This window comes from Falco cherrug, chromosome 4 (genome assembly GCF_023634085.1).
Source record: "Falco cherrug isolate bFalChe1 chromosome 4, bFalChe1.pri, whole genome shotgun sequence".
NCBI classification, from domain to species: Eukaryota; Metazoa; Chordata; class Aves; order Falconiformes; family Falconidae; genus Falco; species Falco cherrug.
This window is the reverse complement of record NC_073700.1, coordinates 27,139,370-27,161,477: the sequence shown is the minus strand read 5'-3', so window position 1 is coordinate 27,161,477 and position 22,108 is coordinate 27,139,370. Positions and strand designations below refer to the sequence as shown.

The window sequence follows — 22,108 nt, the reverse complement described above, 5'->3', positions numbered from 1 at the left end:
CCCACTGTAAAAAATGTGTAACAAAAGTTGGTATCACTCCAGGAAAAATTATAATAAGGAGGATGGGAAGGGACTTTTTCTTTTTCCACCATGCAGAGGGAATGTGGATACGGTCTATAAAATTAATTTCCTCTTTCTTACTAAACAGTACCTTCTGAGCAATTCAGATAAATAGCGACATTCATTATTCTCTGCACCAAAAATAAAAAAGAGGAACTTTTATCGTTTGTGTATTCCTGCAATTATCTTGAGAACCCCTTTTTGTTGACAGCCAGGGGTCAAAAGCCGGTCTTGGTTTCACCTGATCTCATTGACTTCTGCAGAGACATTCCAGATTCACGCCAACACAAGAGCCATCAGAGCCGAGCTTGGGACACACAATGATGCCATTCACATCAGGAAGACGCTTGGCTCATGGAAAATCACTTCTCTTTCTGTAGGCGATATCTACACATGAAATGGAAGAAAGGGATAGTGCATGAAAATGCATTTATACAAACAGCATTAGTTTCAAATCAAAATGCTCTTCTCTGACTATAAACTGTGCTCCCAATCAGTGTTTTTCTCCTAGGGAAAAGAAATGGGAGACTCCTATGTTTAAGTGTCAATCTAGGCATGGGGAATGAACTTCTGATGCTCTTAGAAATTTCCAGCGCACCCTCAAGCCTAAGTCACTGGATTGTTCAGGCCAGCGCTTTTTACCTGCCCATCACCTCCTCAAACATCCATTTTGTAATGACTTTGAATTTTACTCCACAGCAAACATGCAGCAAGCATCCCCAGCTCTGAGAGCAATAAAAACCCCAGGCTGAATGTCACCATTCAGCATTAGCTGTTGCAAGGGGAGCTGCTTCCAGGCGCTGCGGAGGGGTCTCTGAGGCTCACATCATGGCTCGCACCTACTGAACGCAATAGATCTACAGCACGTTGTTTCTGCAAACATTAGTAAAAGCTACCTTGATTTTGCAAAGCTTATAAAAAGCAAACGTAAGTACAGCCAAAAGAGAACAGGTTTAAAATCTACATATTTTGGCTGCCCGTTTCCTTGGTGCAGTTGCCAGGCGGGTGTGGGGACCCCCGGCCACCCAGGGCTCCCACAGCCCCCACGCAAGGAGAGACATCTCCACACAGACACCCCCAGCTCCTGGTCCTGCCAGGGACAGTGCACCCACAGGATGTCACCCTGCGGCAGGGAGCCACAGCTGGCGCGGTACACTGGGAGAGGAGGGAGGAGAGAGGGAAGAGCTTGGTGATGTTCTCCAAGCCTGTGACTGGAACCCATCCTGCCGGGTGCACAGATCCCATCACACGCTCCCATGAGCCAGAGATGCTTTGCTGTGATTTTTAGTTTTGCTATTTTGGGTGATTTACAATATCATTGCATACAGATGTTTCAAAGATTAATCCAGGGATCAGTGAAGGCACTGTAAGCTTTGATATTAAACACCAAGAAAGCAAAGTGAAGCACTCACGTCCCACCTCACCTTTTTTCCCCTTTTTTCCCCCAAAGCGTGTGCCTTTGGAGAGGAAACCCTACCTCAACATGCAGAAGAGGCAAAGCCAAAACACATCTATTTTTCAAGGACGAATTAGGATTAAGGCTTGAAATTTGCATTGTCACTGGAGGAAGGAGGAAAGGGGAAAGCAAGTCTCCTCTGAAAGTTATTCTGCAGCTTTGGCGCGGAGTGTAATAAAGTCATTTTGCCAGCAGTTTTGTAAATGAGCGCAGAGAAAATGGTGTCCAGTTACAGACGCTCTGGCAAGATAGCTCTTGGCAGATACTGCAAACAGCAAATTTGCTTTGGGACTCTGTTCTTCAGACTTTGTTAATGTTCTTGAGCTTCATTAATTGTCATCACATTTATTTTCCTCGTGTTAAAACATTTTCCACAGCGCTGCCCTGCAAGCAAGTCCTGAGCGCGTTCCTCAAGCCAGGGCGGCTGAACTGCCCTAATCCAAACCCTTTCCTTCCAGTTAGGGTCCAGTCTGAAAATCTTGCACCAGTTCATCTGAACTGGTGAGACCAAACTGCAACTCAGTTTATATAAGAAAAAAAACAAAACAAAACAAAAAACAACACAAATATAACTATTATAATGACTGTATTTAAAAAAAAAAAAAAAAAAGACCACTCCATGCAACATATAATTTTGTTGCTATCATAATTAAGAGGTATTTACAAGGGTTCACCAACCAGAAAACAGAATTTGCTACTGTAAAATTCCTACGTGCTGTACAGAATAAAATGAACTCTGTCTAAAACCACGCAGTCTGACCTTGCAAACCCTTACTCATGTGAGCAGTCTCAATGAAATCCTGTGAAATGCTTGGGATTACAGGCATGGAAATACACTTCTTGAAGTAAAAAAAGAATTTTTTTTTAAATCTCACAATAAGACACCATTTAAGTACCAGGAAAGGGAGCAAGGGGGAAAAAAAACAAACCACACCAGAAACAAAAAAAACCCAAAACAACCAAAACCCAAGACATTAGGAGAACAAAAAACCTTGGTCAAAATATTTTATTCTGAATAGCCTGTCTCCTTCAAAGCTGTTCTCCACATTAATTTTCATCACAGAAATAGGCTCAAACAAAAAGAAAACATAACACGTACTTGATAAAAAGCAATTTTTAATTTTATCAAATTGATCTGTACAAAAGTTAGCATTGCTTAGTCAGAAGCTAGTGAAGAGAACAGATAAGTAACAGCCAAAGTCTTTCAAACTTTATACAGAAAAATAGATTGCATAAAAATGAGTTTTCTGTATTTTCCCCCACCCCCACGTCCCCAAAAGGAAATATGCAAAAAATATTTTTTAGAAAAAGAGTAGGAAACGTAGAAAAGGTAAAAAGATGATAACCTCTGAAATGTGATTTTAGATTTACAAAGTTTTTAAAGGCACAAGTTACGATAAAATAGATGGTTATTATATGCTCAGCATACAATGGAAGAAGTAGAAATATATCAATGAAATATTAGTCTAAAACTAAGTACCTAAAAATTTTTTAAGTGGAGAAGGTTTTAGTTTCACAGCTTGATGGATGATATCTGGTCCCTAGAAGCCAAAATTAAAGCAGAAGTTGATAATTTCTCATTAAATTACATCTTCCTATAAAGTAGTCCTGGTTCTGAAAGTGTACAAAGACTCTGCAATGCCTTAAACCCAATTTTAACGCCCAAAAGCAGGCAGCCAGAAAAAAATGCCTGCTCCTTTTTGCAATCATTTTAGCCTCCCAATTTAATTAGCAACTTTCCCCCCCCACCTTGTTATTTCACATTCCCATTTGAGTTTCCTGTTGGTGACCAGGTCTGCGATGGGCAGATTTGTTCAGTCCCTCTCTCAAACACGACTGCTGCAGCGGCTCAAAATGAAAAAAACCCAAAAACCAACAAAAATCTATAGACTCGTAACACCATTTTATTGTATCATCTCCACTATTTTTATGCTCCCTCCCCCATCTTTAAAAATCTTTTAAAATTCTACTTTTTGCACAAAATTACTTCATTAATTAAAAGACAAAATAATACAGAACATAAATACATATTTAACAGATTTAAAAAAAAAAACCAAAAACACTTTAAGCTTAAAAAAAAAAACAAAACCAAAAATGTTAATTACAGCCAAACCTTGCTTAGAAGAACTCTTGACTAAAAAAACAAACACTTCAGACATTTAATTGGTTGGTCCCACCAGACTCGTTTGTTCCCACAAGATTGTTACACGGAATAGCCGTGTTTTCTGGTTTCATCCGTGTTGGTCCGAGTGAGTTCTTGCCCTCAAGGTTGGTCCGTTCCTCACATTGCAATAGACCCTTAAAGTCTCAAACAGCTTTATTTTCTTCTCCCCCCCGTCCCACCCCCCTGCTCCGCTTTTGCACTTGTCAACTTCCACGACGAGTAAGTTCAGTTCAGTCCTCACAGAGGAGTCAAATGGTTTTGTCCTTCATTTATTCAAAAGGAATCGCCGGTCCTTTGTTTTTTTGTTTGTGGGTGGGTTTTTTTTCGTCTGTTTTATTTTTTAATTATTTTTTAATTTTTTTTTTTAAATTGTATTAATTAAAGAAAAATAGAGCTCTGTCCTTTTGGAGAGTTTTGAAGCAAGGGGACATCCAGTCGCAACGAGCAGAGTTCCCAGTGGCTCAGGAGGCACTTCGGAAACTATCGCGGCACTCCACGCTCTTCGTCTTCATTCCTTCATTAGTGCATATGTTGGGGAAGCCCTCGGGGGCTCCATGCATCCTTTAAGGCCTTGTCAGGGTTGTATAGACCGGCTGGTCCCAGTTAGCGGTGGGGCTGTGGGCCGGCGGGATGGACAAGCCGTTGAGGATGGGCGTCGCATAGGGACGGCGGGAGGAGTGGAAATAGGGATACTGGTAAATGCTGGAGGGGTAGCCAGGGTAGGGGTTGTAGTAGTTGGAGCTCTGGAGGTCCGTGTAGTCGCATTGGGAGCTGGAGAAGGAGGCGGCGGCCGTAGCGGTGGAGGCGGTGGTGGCACAAGCCTGGGCACTGTAGGAGCCGTAGTCTGAGTGCGCAGGGGAGCCGTGGGACTGGTCGCTGTAGTGGCTGGGGCTCAGCTGCTCCGTTTTGATGTGGGGCCTCTGCTGGCCCGAGTCAGCGGACGATGGTGACGCCGAGGCCGGGCTTTTGTGAGTCCAGACCTGGTTGGTCCCACCAGTGCCTGTGGCCGAGTGGGAGTAGGACGCGCCATAGGAGCCGGCGGCAGCACTGGGGCCATGGTCGGCCGGCATGGCAGCATGGCCATTGAGCGGCAGGTACTGGTCGAACTCGTGTACGTCGAAGGTCTCCATGTTGTTGATGACCTCGCTGCTCAGCTCCGAGATGTCCACGTTGCTGAAGTCGATGTTCTGGCGGCCGCTCTCCACGAGGCGGCGGCCCTCGTGCTTCAGCTCCTGCTTGCTGCCATGGTGGAGGTCAGTTTTGGGGGTGGTGGGTGGGGTGGGTGGCCCATGGGTCTGCCCTGGGGATGAAGGGACAGCAAGGCTTTAACAAGAACAGCCACAAAACACCCAACTCCTTCAAGGACAACTAAGGGAATATACTTTTCTCCCTCCTCTTATTGCAAGAGGGGAAGGGGGATTTTAAACTATGGCCCCGTGTTGGAGGTGGCTGATGTCCCCCTGCGACCATGCCAGGGACCATGTCCTTGGCTGGGGTAACCACCGGCATGGGTGACGGCTCGCAGGGGGGAGGAGAAGCAAGGAAGCGCACAGCGCCCATCAGAATTGCCCTGGGCCACGACAGGACACCCCCAGCTGCACAAACTCCCCCTTGCCTGGGAAGCAGAACCAGGGGTGGGTTCGGAGGGACCCACTCAGCCTCTCCCCACTGGGAAGCCTGGAGCCCGCTCGGCTCTCCCGGAGGCAGAGAAGCTGTCCCGGCAGAGCGGGCTGGGATCCCCAGCCAGGCTGGGCGAGAGCACAGACGCGTCTGAAGCTGCAGGACGTTCGCAATCCTCCTGGAATCTGTCAACACGCGCCCTGTGCCAATTCGCAGCGCAGCCGAGAAGTGGGGAGCTTCGGGGGGGAAGCTGCATCTCCAGGACCCGCTCCCCCAGGCATCCTTCGTGTGGCCAACAGATTATTAACCCTTGTTAGCTCACAATTAAATCTCCCCACTCCCGGGCCAGCTGGGATCCCTGTGCTTTGGGGATTTCCTATCGCACAGTCGGCTCTATAAGCATTTACTAAAGAAAACCATGGCCACGTTCACAACCTGGTGCAAAACCACAGCTCTTGGGCAATGACTCCTGCTTTCGGATAGTCCCAATCCCACTGATACTCATCCCAGCGGCAAACGAGCCCGTGCCCGCCAGCAGGCTCATGTCCCAAACCAACGCACCCGGGACCCGTTTTTTTTTGCCCGCAGGGGCCCTTTACCTGTGTGATCACTGTGATGGTGGGAATCGGCCATGCCGCCCAGCCCACTGTCCGCCTTGTAGATCTGCGTGCCTGCATGGTGGCTGAGTTCAGCTCCAGAGTCGGAGTCACTCTGCCCAGCTTTTACACTTTTCCTCCTCCGTGGCTGGTATTTATAATCCGGGTGATCCTTTTTGTGCTGGACCCTGAGCCGCTCAGCTTCTTCCACAAAGGGACGTTTCTCATTTTCACTTAACAGACTGGTTTGGGATGGATTTATTATGAAAAAAAAAAAAAAAAAAAAAAAAAAAAAAAGAGAGAAAAAGTATCCAAAATTACTATCTTTTCCTTAGAAGTTTTCAGCCTATTTTCAGAGCCACACATCCCCATTTCCCATACACTGATTTGAGCAAATTAATTACAGAACAAATTTGCTGGGGGGGGGGGGGAAGCTAAACTATGTTGTGAAAATGTATTAAAATACCAACTACAGAGGTGCAAAAAAACCCCAACCACTACAGATAACAATAACTGGGCAAAACAAAATCCCCCTGCCCCATTTTAAATGCCTTTGCCAAATATTATTCCTACATTTGTCCTACAAATGCCACCCCCTCACCGCGACAAACAACGCTGCTCATTTCCAGCTTTGTTTAGGGCTTACAAAGAAACCACAAAGGCAACAGCAATGGGATTATTTCTCTCAAAACTCTCCCCCGACCAGACCTCTCTTTGCAAACTCTTGGAGAGCCTCAAACCGCAGCAGGAGCATCACTGGCCCAAGCAGGCAGGAAAGATGCAAGTTTGGTACAGCCAGACACGACCAAATATCCCACACGGTAAAAGGTGGCTTGTCCCAGAGCCTTGGAAAGCAGAGCGCACTCAGATGTCGCCCAGAAAAAAGAAAGTTTGCATCGGTGGGCAGCACTCAGCATGCAAGCACACAGATAAGAAGGCAAATTAGAAAGCAGATGGAAATAACTGCTAAGGATTGGCTTGTTTGGTTTTGTAGCTTGTTAAGAGACAAGCCAGCCAGCCAAGGAAAAAAAAAGAAACTTTTAGAAAAACCCATTGTAAAAGAAGCGATTTTAAAAAGTCTGAGTCTCCTGGGGACATGGGAAGCCCTGGCCGGGAGAGGAAAGGGCCCAGGCAGCACATCTGGGTGATGGAGCAGGGAAAACCCACGCGCAAGGGAGCGCTGGGACAGGACCCATCGGCTGCACCCGTGGGTGCCCAGGCCCCTGTGTGGGGAATTTCTTTATTTTTCTTTTCAGAGCAGACACCAGCATGTCCTTTGCAGCATGCTGACACACTCCGGGGGATTTCTGCACTTCGGCTTCAAATGCTGCAAGAATCCCCCGTAGGCACAGGCGGCCGAAAAAATAAATAACCTTTAAAAAAAAAAAATGAAAAGGAGAGATTTCAAGCAGCGATAGGAGGGGGAGCGCAGCGCAAGGCAAAGCACCGGTCGCCCCCCGGGGATGGGGGGTCCGTGCGCGCCCCCACGCCCCCAGCCCGGCGCGGCGCGGGGGATGCGCGGCCCGTGGACTCACCGCCAGAGCTTGCCCAGGGTCTTGCTGAGCTCGGCGTTGTGCAGATGCGGGTACTGGTCGGCCAGCTTCCTGCGGGCGGCCTGCGCCCACACCATGAAGGCGTTCATGGGCCGCTTGACGTGCGGCTTGGCCTTCAGCGATCCGTTGCCGCGGACGGGCATGGGCACCAGGCTCCAGTCGTAGCCCTTCAGCACCTGCGAGACGGCGTCGCGGATGCAGGCGGGGAAGCGCTCGTCCACCTCGGCCGCGTCCACCTTGGCACCCAGCGCGGCGGCGCCGGGGGGGCGCGGGGCGGGCGCGGGGGCGCAGCCCAGACCCTCGGAGCCGGCGGGGGACAGCGGCGAGTCCGAGTCCGAGTCCACGTGGGACATGGAGCTGGTGGTGCCCGCGGGGCTGCACGGAGCCTCCAGCGCTTTGTCGTGCTCCTCGGTCATGTTGAGCATTGGTGGCCACGGGAGAGGCGGCTGGGGGGAAAGGGGGCGAGGGACAGAGCCGTCCCGAGGGCGAGGAGGTGCCCGGGCGGAGCGGCGGCGGCCACGCACCCCCTCCGCGGGCGCCCGAACAACGAGAAAAAAAATAATAAAAAAAAATAATCTAGAAGAATAAAAATAAAAGACACAAACGCGCAAAAAAATCAGGCGAAAAAAACCCCAACAATAACAGAAAAAAATTAAAAGCCACCCAAAACCAGTCCTGCTGCCGTGCGGCGCCCCGCTCCGCGCCCGGCCCGCGCCGCGCTCCTCGTCCAGTGCGAGCCCCGGCCCCTGGCAACAAGTTACTTTAAGGGGAGGGCAGGCGGCTCCTCCTCCGGTGCCGCTCCCCATTGGCGGAGCGGGAATCTCATTTACATAAGGGGCGGGGTGTCCCACTGCCCGCCCGTCGCCGCTGCGCTCCGCCGGCCGGATCCGCTGCTGCCGGGAGGTCCCGCTACCCCGCGGGCTGCTGCGGACCGGGGCTGGTGGCTGCGGGCTCCTCGCTCGCCTTTACCGCTGTGAATTGCCTGGGGGTTTCACCTACTGATGGGGACACTCCTCTCACTCCCGACGGTGTTCTGTACCCCTGGTGTGCGGAGAGAGCCCCCCATCTTAGCGGGAGGGGAGCCGGTGCGGGACGGCCCGGCGCTCGGCGGTGGGATGCCCAGCCCCGGTTCCCAGCCCCGCGGGACGGCCCGGCGCTCGGCGGTGGGATGCCCAGCCCCGGTTCCCAGCCCCGCGGGACGGCCCGGCGCTCGGCGGTGGGATGCCCAGCCCCGGTTCCCAGCCCCGCGGGACGGCCCGGCGCTCGGCGGTGGGATGCCCAGCCCCGGTTCCCAGCCCCGCGGGACGGCCCGGCGCTCGGCGGTGGGATGCCCAGCCCCGGTTCCCAGCCCCGCGGGACGGCCCGGCGCTCGGCGGTGGGATGCCCAGCCCCGGTTCCCAGCCCCGCGGGACGGCCCGGCGCTCGGCGGTGGGATGCCCAGCCCCGGTTCCCAGCCCCGCGGGACGGCCCGGCGCTCGGCGGTGGGATGCCCAGCCCGGTTCCCAGCCCCGCGGCGCGTTAAAGCAGCGCGGAGCGGCGCCGGGACGGGGCGGCGGCAGCAGCCGTCTTCCTAGGGCTCCGATGCGGCGGGATGCACCGAGCCGTCCGTGCCCCGGGGACAGCTGTTTCCGTTGTAAGCCCCATTTACCGAGGGGGGTTCCTGGGGTGGTCGGTGCGTGGCAAGAAGCACCGGTGCGTCCCGGTTGCGAGCGGGGCCGGAGCTGCCCGTGTGCCGGTGCAGCCCTCCGGTAGCCGAGCCCCGGACCGCCGTGCGCTCCCCGCACCCCCGAGCGCATCGCTTTTCCCCGCTTTCTTCAACGGGCAAATAAAGGCGGAAAGCGGCGAATTGCTGGGAAGAACCGAAACGGGCCCCTCGCCTCTCCCCGCACCTTCTCACGGCCGTCGGGCCCCGGGCCCCTCCCCGGGAGGGCAGAGCCGGGGCTGCCCCGGCCACGTCCCGCCCGGCGCCGGCGGCTCCGCAGCGCCCGGAGGAGGATGCGGCACCTCGGGGTGAGCCTTTGGGGTGGGGGGCTGGAGGGGGTTACCCCCAAAATCTCCCCCATTAACCCCGGCTGCGGGAAACCCCCGGTGCCGGCCGAGCGCCCCGGGCCCCTCAGCAAAAAAACCACCCTTCTTAAAAGCTCTCCCTGCTCGACCCAGAGAGCTGCCCCTCTCCAAGCGAGCCCTCGAGCCCTGGTTTTGCAGCGTTTATTTGGAGCATTTGATTCTAATTATCTGCGGAATCCAGCCTTCTAATTGCGACTGGGGAAAAAAAAAAAAAAAAGTAACTCCCCAAATTCCAGCTTTATCCACTGCTTCCCCCCTCAGCCCTGCTACCCCCTCGGGAAAAGAGGGTCAAGTACAAGATTTACAGGGGGTGAAAACAGAAATTGTGTGAGTGCTTCAAGTATTCCAGCATTTAAAAAGTAACAGGAACGGGGTGGTTTTGAGAGCATTTTGTTTAATTACTGCAATGTATAATCACCTTGAAATAAAGCGTACACTTTGAATTTAAATGTAATGCTGTTTAAATGTGCATGAATACCTGTCTGCCTTCTATATGAAAAAGAATATATTCTGTTAAAGTGCCAAGCAGGATCTTATTTTCTTTAAAAATTCTCTCCTTATTAGTAATTTCTCAAGATTTCAGCTTTCAGTTTGCAGAGTCACAAAGTGAGTTACCTTTGGACAACGTTTTTAAAAGACAATTTTACAAAGTGTCTTTAAAAAAATATATTGTCTTTGAAGCTCAGGGCATACTGTATGTGTTGAACTTGCAAGCAAGAAACAACTGAACTTTTTTTTTCCAGGGCCCAATCTAAAGCTTAATGAGATTGTAGAAGGGTTTCTGTTGCCCTGGGCTTCAGACCCCCTTGGACACTTGGCAAAACTTTTTTTCCTCTCTCATGTGACACAATTTTCATACATTTCTGTAATGTCTGTCTCTTTGTGTTCTCATAGCTCTTTAATAAGTTTAGCTTACAATTTACCAGACTTGCAGAATTTCAGTATTTCATCTGTTTTAGAGGTGGCTGAGTCAAAGCAATAATCAATATTTTTAGTCCATCTTTTCAAAGACAGCCTCTCCTGCGGAGTACCTTCCTTGGAAGGTTTGAACCTCATTGCATGACTGAGGCTGGGAAGGGATTTGTAGGGCAAGCCCATGGAGGGAGGAATGAAAACAAAAGCCCCGGTTTTCTGATCCTGCCTTCAACTACAAGTCAAGTTTCTGCAAAATAAGCCCCCAAGGACAGCAGGAATCACGCGCTGGTTTTCTTCCCCCTTGCATGCTACTGCCTTTCAGGGCTCCCCAGCCCTGCCTGAGGCAGGGAATTGCATTTCCCAGCCCACACTTCAATTCCTTTTTGTCCAATGCAGGTGAAAGGAGAACAACTTTCCATAGTTGCTTCCTCTTGCTCCAGAGATGCGCATGGGGAAGGAGGAGTGCCTGGAACCAGAGCAGGGTATACGTCCTGCTGCACTTGTGGTTTTGTGATCTTGCACAAACCATTTCATGTCTTTGAGTGTCAGTTCTCAGCCGAGCTGGTAGAGGGAAAGCATTGCCCAGCCTCACGGACCGACCCGAGCTGAGATGACACAGGGAGAGGAGGGAGCTGGAGCACCCAGGAAACTTCAGTAGCTCCAGTTTCCTGAGATGTTCAGTCATCCATGAAATGGAATGAGATTACACTGGGACAACAAGGAAGTTCAAGTGGTGTCATTTGTCTTATGGGGTCTCATATTCAAATTTTGTATAGCAAAGTACCACTGACGTGCAGAGATGAGCAAATGATGGAGCTGCAGGGCAAGACTTGTGGTGGTCCCACGTGATGAATCATCAAGACCTGGCCTAATGCTTCTCTGCCTTGACCCAGCCTGCTGCAGGGCAGGCCCTGACATTGGAAATTCCCGGAAAAAAGTGCGTATCTGGGAGGGAAGAACAGAGATTCCTGTTGCCCAATGGAACCTTAAAGAGTGCACCCAAGCAGGGTACGTTTAGAGAGGGTTTGGTGGAACAGAGCTGGTGGTTTCTGGCAGAGAGTGGGCACAGCAGAGGTCCACCAGCTGCCTGTCAATATTGGTAATATTGCTTCATTTTCTTTAAAGTCTGACAAGGTCTCTAATAAAGTTCCTGGCCAGCTAACACCAGCGTCTCTGGGGATCAGGCACTAAATACAAGGTCTGCATGCTTGGTTCCATCACATCATCACCTGGGAACGCTCAGAATCCCCAGAGGATGGAGGTGGCTTGGCCTCTCATCCCGGTTCTTCTCTGCTGTACCTATTTATTTAGCAGGAATAACTGTAAGCATGCATACTGGTGTCAGAGCCCCACTAATACCGGTAAGGAGAAATTTCATCTTCAGTTGAAGACTGGGAAGGCACTTTCAGAGCATGTGGGAATCACTGCATGTGATGGGATATGCTCTGCATTATGCACATGTACTGCGCTCCTTCCCCGGCTGGGAGGAGGCCCAGCCCAAAGGTGGGCTCTATCGCTTAATCTGATCAAGTGGTAAAGTCACCATTTTTCAAAAACTGGCTACCTTTGAACTGCGAGTGGATTTTACATGGGAATTTCAAAGAGCAAATAGAAAGAGCCTTACGGGGGAAGAAAAAACAGTCCCTGATCAGATAAGAGTAACCTATGTGTTGTGTTAAAATAAGCCTCTGACATCTGCAGGATTAATGCTCTGCCCAGAGGATACAGCAGTTCAGTGGCAGCTCAGAGCTTGCTGTGAAACAACATTCAATCCTTTTCAGGAAAGCTCTGATATCTGAAAAGGAGAAAAAAAATAAAAGAAAAAAAATGTGGTAAATTTCAACTAATTTCAATTAAAATAGCAGCAGCAGAGTGAAAAGCTTTGCTCTCAAGGAGAACTGTAGTGATGGGTCCAGTCCTACATTGTGTGTTTGTGAAGGCTCCAGCACACAACTGGTGCTTAGTTTTAAGGCTAAATTTATATGGCTCAGCTGCTTGCAGGCCAGTTCAGGTCCAAAATCTGTCTTCTGTACCATGAAGCAAGCCTCACTGCTCTGAACAATTCAGGAGGAAAAGGGACAGAACCTTTCTGCAAATTTTAATTAACACTTGGGGTATTTAGTCCTTGGCACTTCCACAGCTCCCTCCACTGCATTCAAAATTCTTGTTTTCACCTGCACAGCAGGAGTGAAAAATTACTGTGTGCTGTCATGAAATCACTGTGTGCACCCACCACAGCAAGAACAACTTTTTATTTCGCTGCCTCATCCAAAGCCCATCATTAGAGGTCTTTCCATGGACTGTGAAGAGCTGGGGACTTGAGGCTCCCACTGCCATGAGTGGATGTAAACTTGCACCCCTTGCACAGCTGCTGCAGTCTGCTGAGAACAGGAGGGAAAGACAGAGGCTTAAATATTAGGTTAATACTAGTTTTTACTCTGTTAATGGAGTGCTTAGCTCCAGCATTCCTGCTTTTTCTGGACAGGAATAGTTTGGCAGCAGCAGAGCGGACCATAGAGGACATCCCAGGGAAGGGGTTGAGTCACCATCCCTGGGGGTGTTTAAAAGACACATAGATGTGGTGCTTAGGGATGCAGTTTAGTGGTGGGCTTAGCAGTGCTGGGTTAAAGGGTGGGCTCGATCTTAAAGGTCTTTTTCCAACCTAAACAATTCTGTGATTCTATCTGCCCCAGCAGCTCTTTTCCAACACATGAACATTCACCTGGCGTTGATACAAGAAACTCCGCACACCTGCGCCGGGCAGGACTCCACTGACCTCTCTCCTGCTTGAAATGCAAGTGGAGAGGAGTGCATGGGATTCCTAAGCATTTTTCTTATCATCATGGCAGTAGATATCAGAGAAAAGGGATATTTATTTTCAGAAAGCTTTGACTTAAATGTGAGCCAAAGGCAGTGAGGGCTTCATGAAAATCTTTACATGTTACATTGGGCCTGGTGTGGAATTTCTGCTAAAATAAAAGCACCCTTACTAAAAAGTGCTTTTATGATTATTAGTTCTTTAATATCCCAGTGGAAAAATTTAACTAGTGGCTTGTTCTGCATTTTTATCTTGCAGCTTTCCCAGCCTGAATTTGCATGCTGTGGTGCTGGCAGCCAAGGACCCGGAGGTGAAAGCGATTACAAACCCAAAAGGGACAGCCTTCTCTTTTGGTTTCAGAAAACATGCATGTGTAAAGACCAGACCCAGTGGGAAGGAAAAGATATGTCAGTCTGTTACTTCTGTTCAAATATTCTAAGATACCAGCAACAAAACAAAATTTGCTTTTGCAGGATCAACAACACACGTGTATGCACTACATGTTTAAAGGCCAGGTTAGACACCAGCAAGAGATCTCTTCTTTCCTCCTGCATGGCACAAGCTGGGCGGCATCTTTTCAGAATAACATTGAAGCACAATTTTATTAATTATGATTACTGTGATTATTAGTTGTTTGTCCTGTGGTACTGCTTAGGAATCCCTGGTCTGAATCAGTACCCCCTCGTTATAGATGCTGTAAAAACAGAAGAAAAAAAGGTAATTCTTCCTCTGAAAATCTTTTTCAGCCTTAATCCTGCTAACCCTGGAGTTAAAGATCAGATTTCCACAGGGAAAGATCAGGGATTTTAATGCAAAAAATATTACCACTGAAAAATCTTAACTAGTAGAAGGAGGCTCCCAGATTCTTTGAGAGATCCCCATCTCTCATCTAACAAATGCAGCTGAATGCTCAGAGGGATTGTGGGTAACTGCATTACACATAATTGAATGTATGTTTTCTTTAGAGGAGTCCCCAAATGTTAATGCTGCTTTACAAAATAGTTATTTCTGTGCACATTCACTTTCTCTGTTTTATTTAAACGCAATTCCTGGCAGCCAGAGGGGCGAAAGACTAGACCTGAATGAACACAGAGTAATTTAGGGTGCCAGGGACAGCAGGGTTGAGGTGCTGGTGGGGACAGCTGCTGGGTGCTGTGACAGTAAATGCTTGTTTCTCTGTCACTTTTGCAGCTGTTTGGAACACAGCGAAATAGGGTCGGGTGGGGGGACGTGGCGGCACGCATTTTGTTGAATGAAGATCAGCATCAATGATGCCTTAGCGCCTGCCTGCCGGCCTGACATTTATGAATCGCTTTCCCTTTGAGACTTGAAGGCTCAGAGCCTTGCTCTTAAATACCTCGTTTGCGTTACTTGCTTGGGTTTTACATTGTTTTCGTTTCTGATACCTTGCTTTGAAAAGAAGGAATGCAAGGGAAAGTTGCAACATGAAAATAAAAGCTGACAGTAAATGGGTAAGCGAGCAGAAAACCCACCACAGATGAGTCCACACAGAGCTGTGTCCCAGCAGGAACTCAGAGCAGAGAGGAGCTCATTTGATGCTCTAATCTGCTGCTTTATCACACATTTTGCTTTACAGCTTGAACCATCTTCCAGTAAAGCTGAAGGAAATGCTCCCATTGCCTTTTATGGAGTTGGATCAGTCCTTTAGAGTAACAGCATTTTTTCTGTCATTTGATGGCTTTAATTTAACTTAAAACTTTGCAGCTCGTATTGTTGAAAGGTGCTACTAACACATGACGTCGGCCGAGCTCGGGTCGGCTGAGTTTGGTGTTGGTTCTGCCACCGTCCCAGCCTGGGCGTCGGGCAGATCTCAGAGCGACCTTCAGTGACGAAAACCAACCCGGTTCCGCGTTCCCTTCCCAGCTCCAATTATTCCTTTTTTTTTGGTTTGTTTGCTAATTCTTCAGCCTAACCCCTCCGTTTTCCCTCAGTAATTTCCTCAACTATCCAGTTTGTTTTACAGATATTTCCATTTCATGTGGAATTGACTATAAAAATTTCATAAAGACCCCACAAAAGAAACCATTCGCTTACATCTATTTAACTTTATCTAGCCAAACCTCGGGGCTAATTCGAAGGGATAGCGAAACTGCAGTATACCAGAGGCTTTTAACAAATAGCTTATTTTTCTTTCCCTAGATAATGCACCATTATGTAGGGTTTTTTTCCAAGGAGAACAATGCGAGTAGCAGTGATGGGAAACTGGAAAACAAAAGAGGCATTTAGAAGGGAGCGCTTTGCAGTCATAAAAGCGTTGAATAATGTTACACCTGATAACAGATACTTTCTCAGAGAGCGCAGAACGCTTTAGCAAGGTGCTGTTTACTTAAGCAGGATATACGGCGCACGTCTAAACTCTTCGGTGGCCGCCGAGCCCGCTTTATTGAGGTGGTTTTTCAAAAAACCAGTGTTTATGGACTCAATGTGGAGCCAGTCGTGGGATGGCTAGTCTGCGTGAAGCAGAAATCATGGCAACACCAGAAGCAGCAAATGGTGGGAGTCTGAGGAATTTAAGCTAAAGTTTTCCCTGAGGGATGGAGTGCTGTGGGGGCTGCAGCCAGGCCGCAGGAACCCTCCTGGGGCGGGAGAGGGGCGCAGGGCTCCGCAGCCAACTCCTTCCGTTTGCTTTTTAATCGATTTTTATTTAAATTCCGCCTCTTCTCGCCGTTTTTCAAGGGTCGCACGTTAGGCCCGAGGCCTGCAAACGCCATTCCTCCACAGCCCGCGCGCCCCGGCCCCCCCGGCGGCCGCCGCTGGCCCCTCAGCGCGGCCGGCACCCACCCGCCCTGCCGGGCCGGGCCGGGGCAGCCGCGGGGGGCGGGCCGGCCGCACGCATGCTCGCTGCGGGACCCGACATGGCGGCGCCCAGCGCGGCGCTGAGGCAGAGGCGGGCGGCGGCGGGCGGCGGCGCCCCCGAGACCCCGGAGCGGGCTGTGGCGAGGCCGGCGGGCAGCGGGGCCGGGCTGCCGCCGCCGCCGGGTACCTTCTGGCTGACCCGCATCGTGCTGCTGAGATCCATAGCCCTGCTTTACTGTGAGTCTCCGGGCGCTGCCCCGCACCTCTTTGCGCTGCCCGGGGAGCGGGGGGGCCCGGCCCGGCGGAGCCCCGGGCTGCTGGGGGCCATCGGGGGCCGCCGGGCTCGTCCCCACGCAGAGCCCTGAGAAGCCCAGGGGCTGCCCCATCCCTCACGGCCTCACGCTGCCCATCCTCAGGACCCCAGGCGGGACCCCTGCCGCGGGGAAGGGGGGACCCCCGGCGCTCGCCCTCCGGGGGGGTGCGTGGCGGTGGTGCGAGGCCCCGCCGTGGGGGGACAGGGGGCCCGTGGCCGCCTCAGCTGCTCGGCGGTGGGTTTGTGTTTGGGGGCTGGTGGGCCGCAGGGTGCCGGGCCCCATCCTGCAGGGGCGCAGCAGTTGCGCGGAGGAGCCCTGGCACCTTTTCCCAAAGTGCCGCATAACTTGGGTGTTGGGGTACGTGTTTGCGGATGCAGAGCTCGAGGGGACAGCTGGGATGTGAAATGGGAAGAGCCTCGTGTTTCCAGCTCTCTCTGTGCTGGTGGGACGGGGACCCTGTGGCTGATGGATTTGGGGGTGGTGGTGGTGGAGCTTCCACGGTGGTGGAGCTGGATGGGGAGTTTGCTCCCACCAGGAGGCTGGTGCCTGTCGGCAGGGCTGGCCAGCCTTTTTCATCCAAGTAGACTGAGCTAACTGTGCCCCAGAGGAGCTCACTGTCTTACGCAGAAGCAGGTCTTCAGCTTCACCTGGGAGATGACATCCTTGTGTGCCAACACTACCAGTTGGGCCCTAGAATCGCCATGACCTTAAGACGGGTGATGGGGAAACTAGTTCCCAACCTTGGCTGTGCTCGTTTGGTTCCCGCTTTGGCAAGTGCCACTGCGAGCCGTGCTCGGAGCCCACTGGTGCTCCACTTCAAAAATATTCACAGTGAAACCTAAACTGACATGTAACACGCTATGTTACAAATTCTAAACTTGCCCCAGATTTGTCCACAAAATCGTTAGAATTTGTAGGCTGCCAGCCTGCTTAGATTATTTTGCATCAAAACCATGCAGAAGCTGTAGTTTTGTATGTGTTTGACACGTGCTCTGTTTCTAGTTTGGTTTCAGCTCTCGGTGAAATGCGGGGTTATGACTCTTTCAGTCAAAATGAAAGCGATTCTGATATTCCCCCGTGTGTAAATCCAGACTGCTGAGTTTCCCGTAGCTCGGTTTGCAGTTTCCTTATGAAAAACTGATTAGCGTTCTCTGCTGTGTGTTCGGTGGAGGCCGCTGCTTTCTGATCGTGGATTTGGGGTTATAAATATGCCATGTCTGGGACCAAATGCTGTTCTGTAGGGTGGTAGTGTGTTCCATGGGAAGGGAGCAGGCAGTGTCTGGAGGGTTAGGAGTTGGGAAGGGGGTGATGAGGCAGAGGAGGGCAAAGAGTGAGTCCAGCATATAATGTATGGGACCTTCAGGTGAGTGGGAGATCTGATTGGAGATGATGAGAGCAGTAGGAGGTGAGGAGCAAGTGTCTGATTGGGGTCAGGTGAGTTACAGCATGGACATGATTGAAACCTACAGGCTGCAGGGAGAAAGGGAGAATGAGGATGCATAAGCCAGAGGATGAAGCTGAGATTGCAGGTTGGTGAGTGAAAGCAGGATGACAGAAAAGAGGGAGAACTGGACTCTGCACCCTTCCAGATAGGAGAGTGGAATGAGAATACATGGATGTGACAGAAGCGGGGAGAAGACCTTGAAAAGCTGCTGCAGTCCAGAGTGAGGAAACCTTTTTGAGAGAGGCAGCCTCAGAGGAAGGCTTTTGGGTACCAGAGCTGGAAGGAACAGGGTAGGAGGATGGTTCTGTCCTTTGTAATGGAAGAGGTGCAAGAGAGGAAAAGTTTACCTGCTCGTTGTGCACCTTCTGCTTGGTTGCAGTCAGGTGACAGTGATTTCTGCCCTTGAGTAACAGCCAAACAACCCAAAGCCAGAAACCTGGGCCAGGTTTGAGACAGGTCAAATTCCAGCTTCGGGCTACCACTTGCAGCGGTGTCAGGGCTCCAGTTCTGATCTGAGCTCAGGGGAGATGCTGTGCAGGCTGCAGCCCAAGCATTTGTGGGGTGGAAACTGATTGGTGTGTCTGAGATGGAGAGGTTGTGAACAGGCAGATTCCCCTGTCAAAGGCTGCAAAACCATGACACGGCTGTTGGGATGGGATGCTCTTGAAGGAAGGTGGTTGCCTTTTGATCTATTCTGAGAGTCTGGGTTCAGAAACAGCAGAGAACAGTTTAAAGCCTATGTGCCAAGCTGCTCTTCCAAGCTCTTTTCTGAAGATGGAACCATTTACTCTGACAGATTATTTTTTTCCCAGACACGGCGATTCTGCACACGCCGAGTCTCAGACTTGCTGAGGAAATGGTTGATGCAGTTGTGACAGATTGACATTCTTCAGTTGTGGGATGTTTTTCCCTCTTCTTTCATTTCACCCTTTTAAATGTAACCCTTTCATTCCTGCCATATTAAGCAACAGATCCTTTGCGGGGGGATCTTGTGTGAAAGTATCAGGGAAGCAGTCACACCCTGGTGATTGTAGCTCCTGCCTGTTAGTGCAGCTGTGTGAGCTGAGAGCTTGTTCTCCCTCCTGGGTGGAAAGGGAGGGGTGGGAGAGTAACGGACCCTATGGATGGGGTGGAGAGAAGCATGGGTTTAGGGTGTACAGTGATGCTGAGGTGGGGGGCAGAATCACTAAGCATGATCTGGGGCCCTGTCACCTCCTTCCTGCCCCCTGCTCCACTTGAGTGACTGTTTCATTGCCTGAGGTGAGCTGGGGAGATGCTTTCCCTTTGGATCTTCTCGGGCAGAAGGACAACAGGCAGAGCAAGGCAGGTGTGAAGTGTCCTGTGTGCCCTGCCTTCCCCCCCACCCCCTTTGGTTGTAACAGCTCTCCTGTTCTGTTTTTTGAAGGGGGTTTCCAGAAGCAGCCAGAGCCTGGGAAGTCCCTGGCAAAGCAGCTGTTGTCTGAGAGGCAGGTTAGAGATGCGAAGGTGGGAAAGGGTGGGATGATTTGTGGAGGTCAGTGACCAAACCCACCAGCTGCTGGCAGGAATGGGAGGGAAGGGGAAAGTGCCAACTGAAAATACTCAGTGAGGTTTGCTCTTTGCAGCAGGGCTGTGCCAGTGGGGCCCTCCCAGCTGAGCACTCAGGTAAATGAAACACCTGTCTGCGCAATTTGGGTTTTAATAGTAGCTAGCACTGTGCACTTGTAGATTCTGTGACGCCTATGTTCTTATAAGCGACAGCCCTCAGAGATATTTTTGGATCTGGGACCTCATTCTCTGCTTGACCAAGTAAGTGTGAGCAGACCAAGTGGTAAAACCCTTCTAGAGGAGGGTAGTGTGAAGTAACACAGGATCCAACCCTGAACACTGAGGAAGGGAACACTCGTGCAGGTCTTATTCTGTGCTCTGCTGCCCACACCCCTCTCTCTGTTTCTGTGGAGGCATTATCATAAGCTACTGGTGTGCCACTTGAAGAGACTTGTCTCACAGGCTTCCACCATTTCAGCCTGTACCTCAGTGGCTCCCTGCAGTCTCTAACACAATAATTCAAGGGGCAGGAAGGTTTGGAGAACTGCAGTTTTGAGATATGAAGGTTTTCAGTCCTGGTCTGGCGCTGTGTATTTGTTCTTTATGGCAGGGATTAACATTTTGTCAACGCAGAAGGTCTTGTTGGAAGCGGTGTTACAGGTAGATAGCTGGTCCCAAAGCTCTTGACAGCAAATGTGCTTTATTTGCTCCCTTCACCCTCCTTCTAAATCATAGTTAAGTGTCCTTTTCAGATGATTACTATCATCAGATTCCAGATGTAAAAGTTTAAGTAATTAGATACCACCCTTCCAAATTTCAGCCAGGCTCTGTAGAGTGCTTTGAAATAAAAGCTATTATTTAAATCCAGTTTATCTTCCTTCTCCTTATGTATTGTTTAATAGTAGTAGTATTTTCTTTCCCAGAGCTAGAGCTACGGGAGGTTCATGCTACTTCTTCCTAATTCTGAAATCTAAAGCCTTCTTGGGGGGGGGGGGGGTTGGCTTCCTGTAGGTTCCTGCCTCTCCCTGGTGTCCTTCCTCCTCTCTTTCTCTCTGCCATCTCCCCTGCTTTCCCCTTTCTTTTTCCTCAGTTACATTAGAAGGCTCCTGGTAGCTTTCAGCTTGCCTAGTCAGGATTATAGTACATCTTCTGATGCTTTTTCTGCACTGAAAGGTTTTATTTCAGCGCAGTGCTTGTTAGCAAGGCTGTACAGCAACAGCAGTACTTTAGCACTGTGTCCTCTTAGTAAGCTACGTGCCCTCCGGTTAACTCTGCACGAAAGAGCCATGTGAGACAGAACTGCGTTTGGTCCCGAACAAAGCACTTTCACTGTGGGAAGATAAGTTCATAGCAAGCAGTGATAGTTTAAGGGAAATGGTAAAAGAACCGAGGAGGAATCTTATCTCCCAGTTTGCTGCATGTCCAGAGCAGAGGGATCTCAGGTCATCCTCCAGCTGCAGGCTGAACTGCCCACTGGTGTGCTTTTGAACAACCTGGGTCCTACAGGGAAGCTTTTCAGCAGTGCCACAGCCCAGCCTTTCTATTTGCTTTCATGTTATTTCAAACAAAGAGGCAATGGGGAGATAAGCACTTAAAAAGCCCCCAAAGCAACAACCCTAAAGTCTTGAGCTTTGCTGTGGATGGCAGTAAAACAAAAAAGTGGTAAGAACAGACTGCTTTGTTGTGTGTTTATTTGTGGCTGTAAGGTTGCACGATGAAAAGGGGGTGCTTGGTTTCACCTTGGCTCTTTGCTCAGTGCTATGGTGTTGTTTCTTCTGTGTTGCAAAACTTTGCAGGGGAATTTATCAATTGAAAACTTAGTTGATTCATTTCTCTGATAATAATGAAAATACCATGAATATTCTCCCCCTTCTTCTTTTCAGTAGTACAGCCTCAGCTTGCCAGCATCCAACATAGGGCCTTTTTGAACGCCGTGTTGGGTCAAAGGTGCACTTGATATATAGCTCCAGGCAGAATTTTTGTGTGTGTGCAAAATGTAGTTTGGTTTTCATGCAAAGCTCTTTGCTCTTGGTTCATTTCTTCTTGTGGTTTGGGCTTTAAGTAAAAGTTAAGACTTCTTTTAATGGGGGGAGAGAGAAAGCCATATGACCGGAAAGTTTTGGATTTCACGTCTTTAAATCTTTACAGAGCATGAAGAATGGGATTCTCTCATTCTCCTACCATGACAGGCTGAGCCTGGACCAAGGGAAAGGAACTGGGGTGACAGGGCAATATGGATAGACCAAATAATTTCAGATGGGTGACTCTTGTGTTGCACGCTTGGGTTGTGTTTATTGGTAGCATGTGGGTTTGAACAAGGAACGCGTTCAGTTTGGGAGGAGAGAGGCGGCTGGGAGGGGAAGAAGGTGGAGGGGGGGGAAGTTAATGGAAAAGTACAGTAAAGCACCTTCTGAGGTGAGAATAAGTAGTGAAGGTCTATTAGCAGTTGATGACAATTTACATGTCTTACTTATGTAAAGATCAGCTCGCAGCAGGTAGAGGAGCATGCTCCCATGTGAGCTGTCAAAGGCTCCGTCTGCCTCCTGAGTGGGAGGGAGCACCAGAGTCACAGGAGGCTCAGTTTTTTCAATCCACAAAGGAGCAAATAGTCTGAAGAATGGCAGAGTGCTTCAGGTGGAGCAGGGGAGACTGGCAGGGGCTGAAAACACCCAAATTCAAGAAGAACTTCAAAAAAGTCCAGGCAGTCGCAGGGGTGACGGACAGAGTGATGGGGTTTTATGCTGGGTCTGGAGACTT

General features: G+C 50.0%; 2 protein-coding genes across 2 annotated transcripts in view; one reads left to right on the top strand and one right to left on the bottom strand.

Annotated features, from left to right (window-relative positions):
• Nucleotides 1-2,615: 2,615 nt before the first annotated feature.
• On the bottom strand, nt 2,616-8,172 carry SOX8 (SRY-box transcription factor 8). Its single transcript, XM_027812470.2, has 3 exons — nt 7,432-8,172; nt 5,900-6,138; nt 2,616-4,980 (listed from the first exon to the last, which is right to left on the bottom strand). Exons 1-3 carry the CDS (start codon nt 7,872-7,874, stop codon nt 4,244-4,246), a joined length of 1,419 nt encoding a protein of 472 aa, XP_027668271.2. The 5' UTR covers nt 7,875-8,172; the 3' UTR covers nt 2,616-4,243.
• Nucleotides 8,173-16,115: 7,943 nt separating this feature from the next.
• Nucleotides 16,116-22,108, top strand: part of LMF1 (lipase maturation factor 1) — a 206,440-nt gene continuing 200,447 nt past the window's right edge. The window contains exon 1 of the mRNA XM_055710086.1: nt 16,116-16,303. Within this exon, the coding sequence (XP_055566061.1) occupies nt 16,126-16,303 (178 nt within the window). The 5' untranslated portion in view covers nt 16,116-16,125. The remainder of the gene's footprint in view (nt 16,304-22,108) is intronic.

Excerpts from the sequence above, each read along its gene's own strand:
- SOX8 (XM_027812470.2), bottom strand. The coding sequence starts at position 7,874 with ATGCTCAACATGACCGAGGAGCACGACAAAGCGCTGGAGGCTCCGTGC. Across the intron at positions 6,139-7,431 it reads ACCCTGGGCAAGCTCTGGCG|TCTGTTAAGTGAAAATGAGA; the intron begins GTGAGTCCACGG and ends ATCCCAAACCAG. Across the intron at positions 4,981-5,899 it reads CCATCACAGTGATCACACAG|GGCAGACCCATGGGCCACCC; the intron begins GTAAAGGGCCCC and ends CTTCATCCCCAG.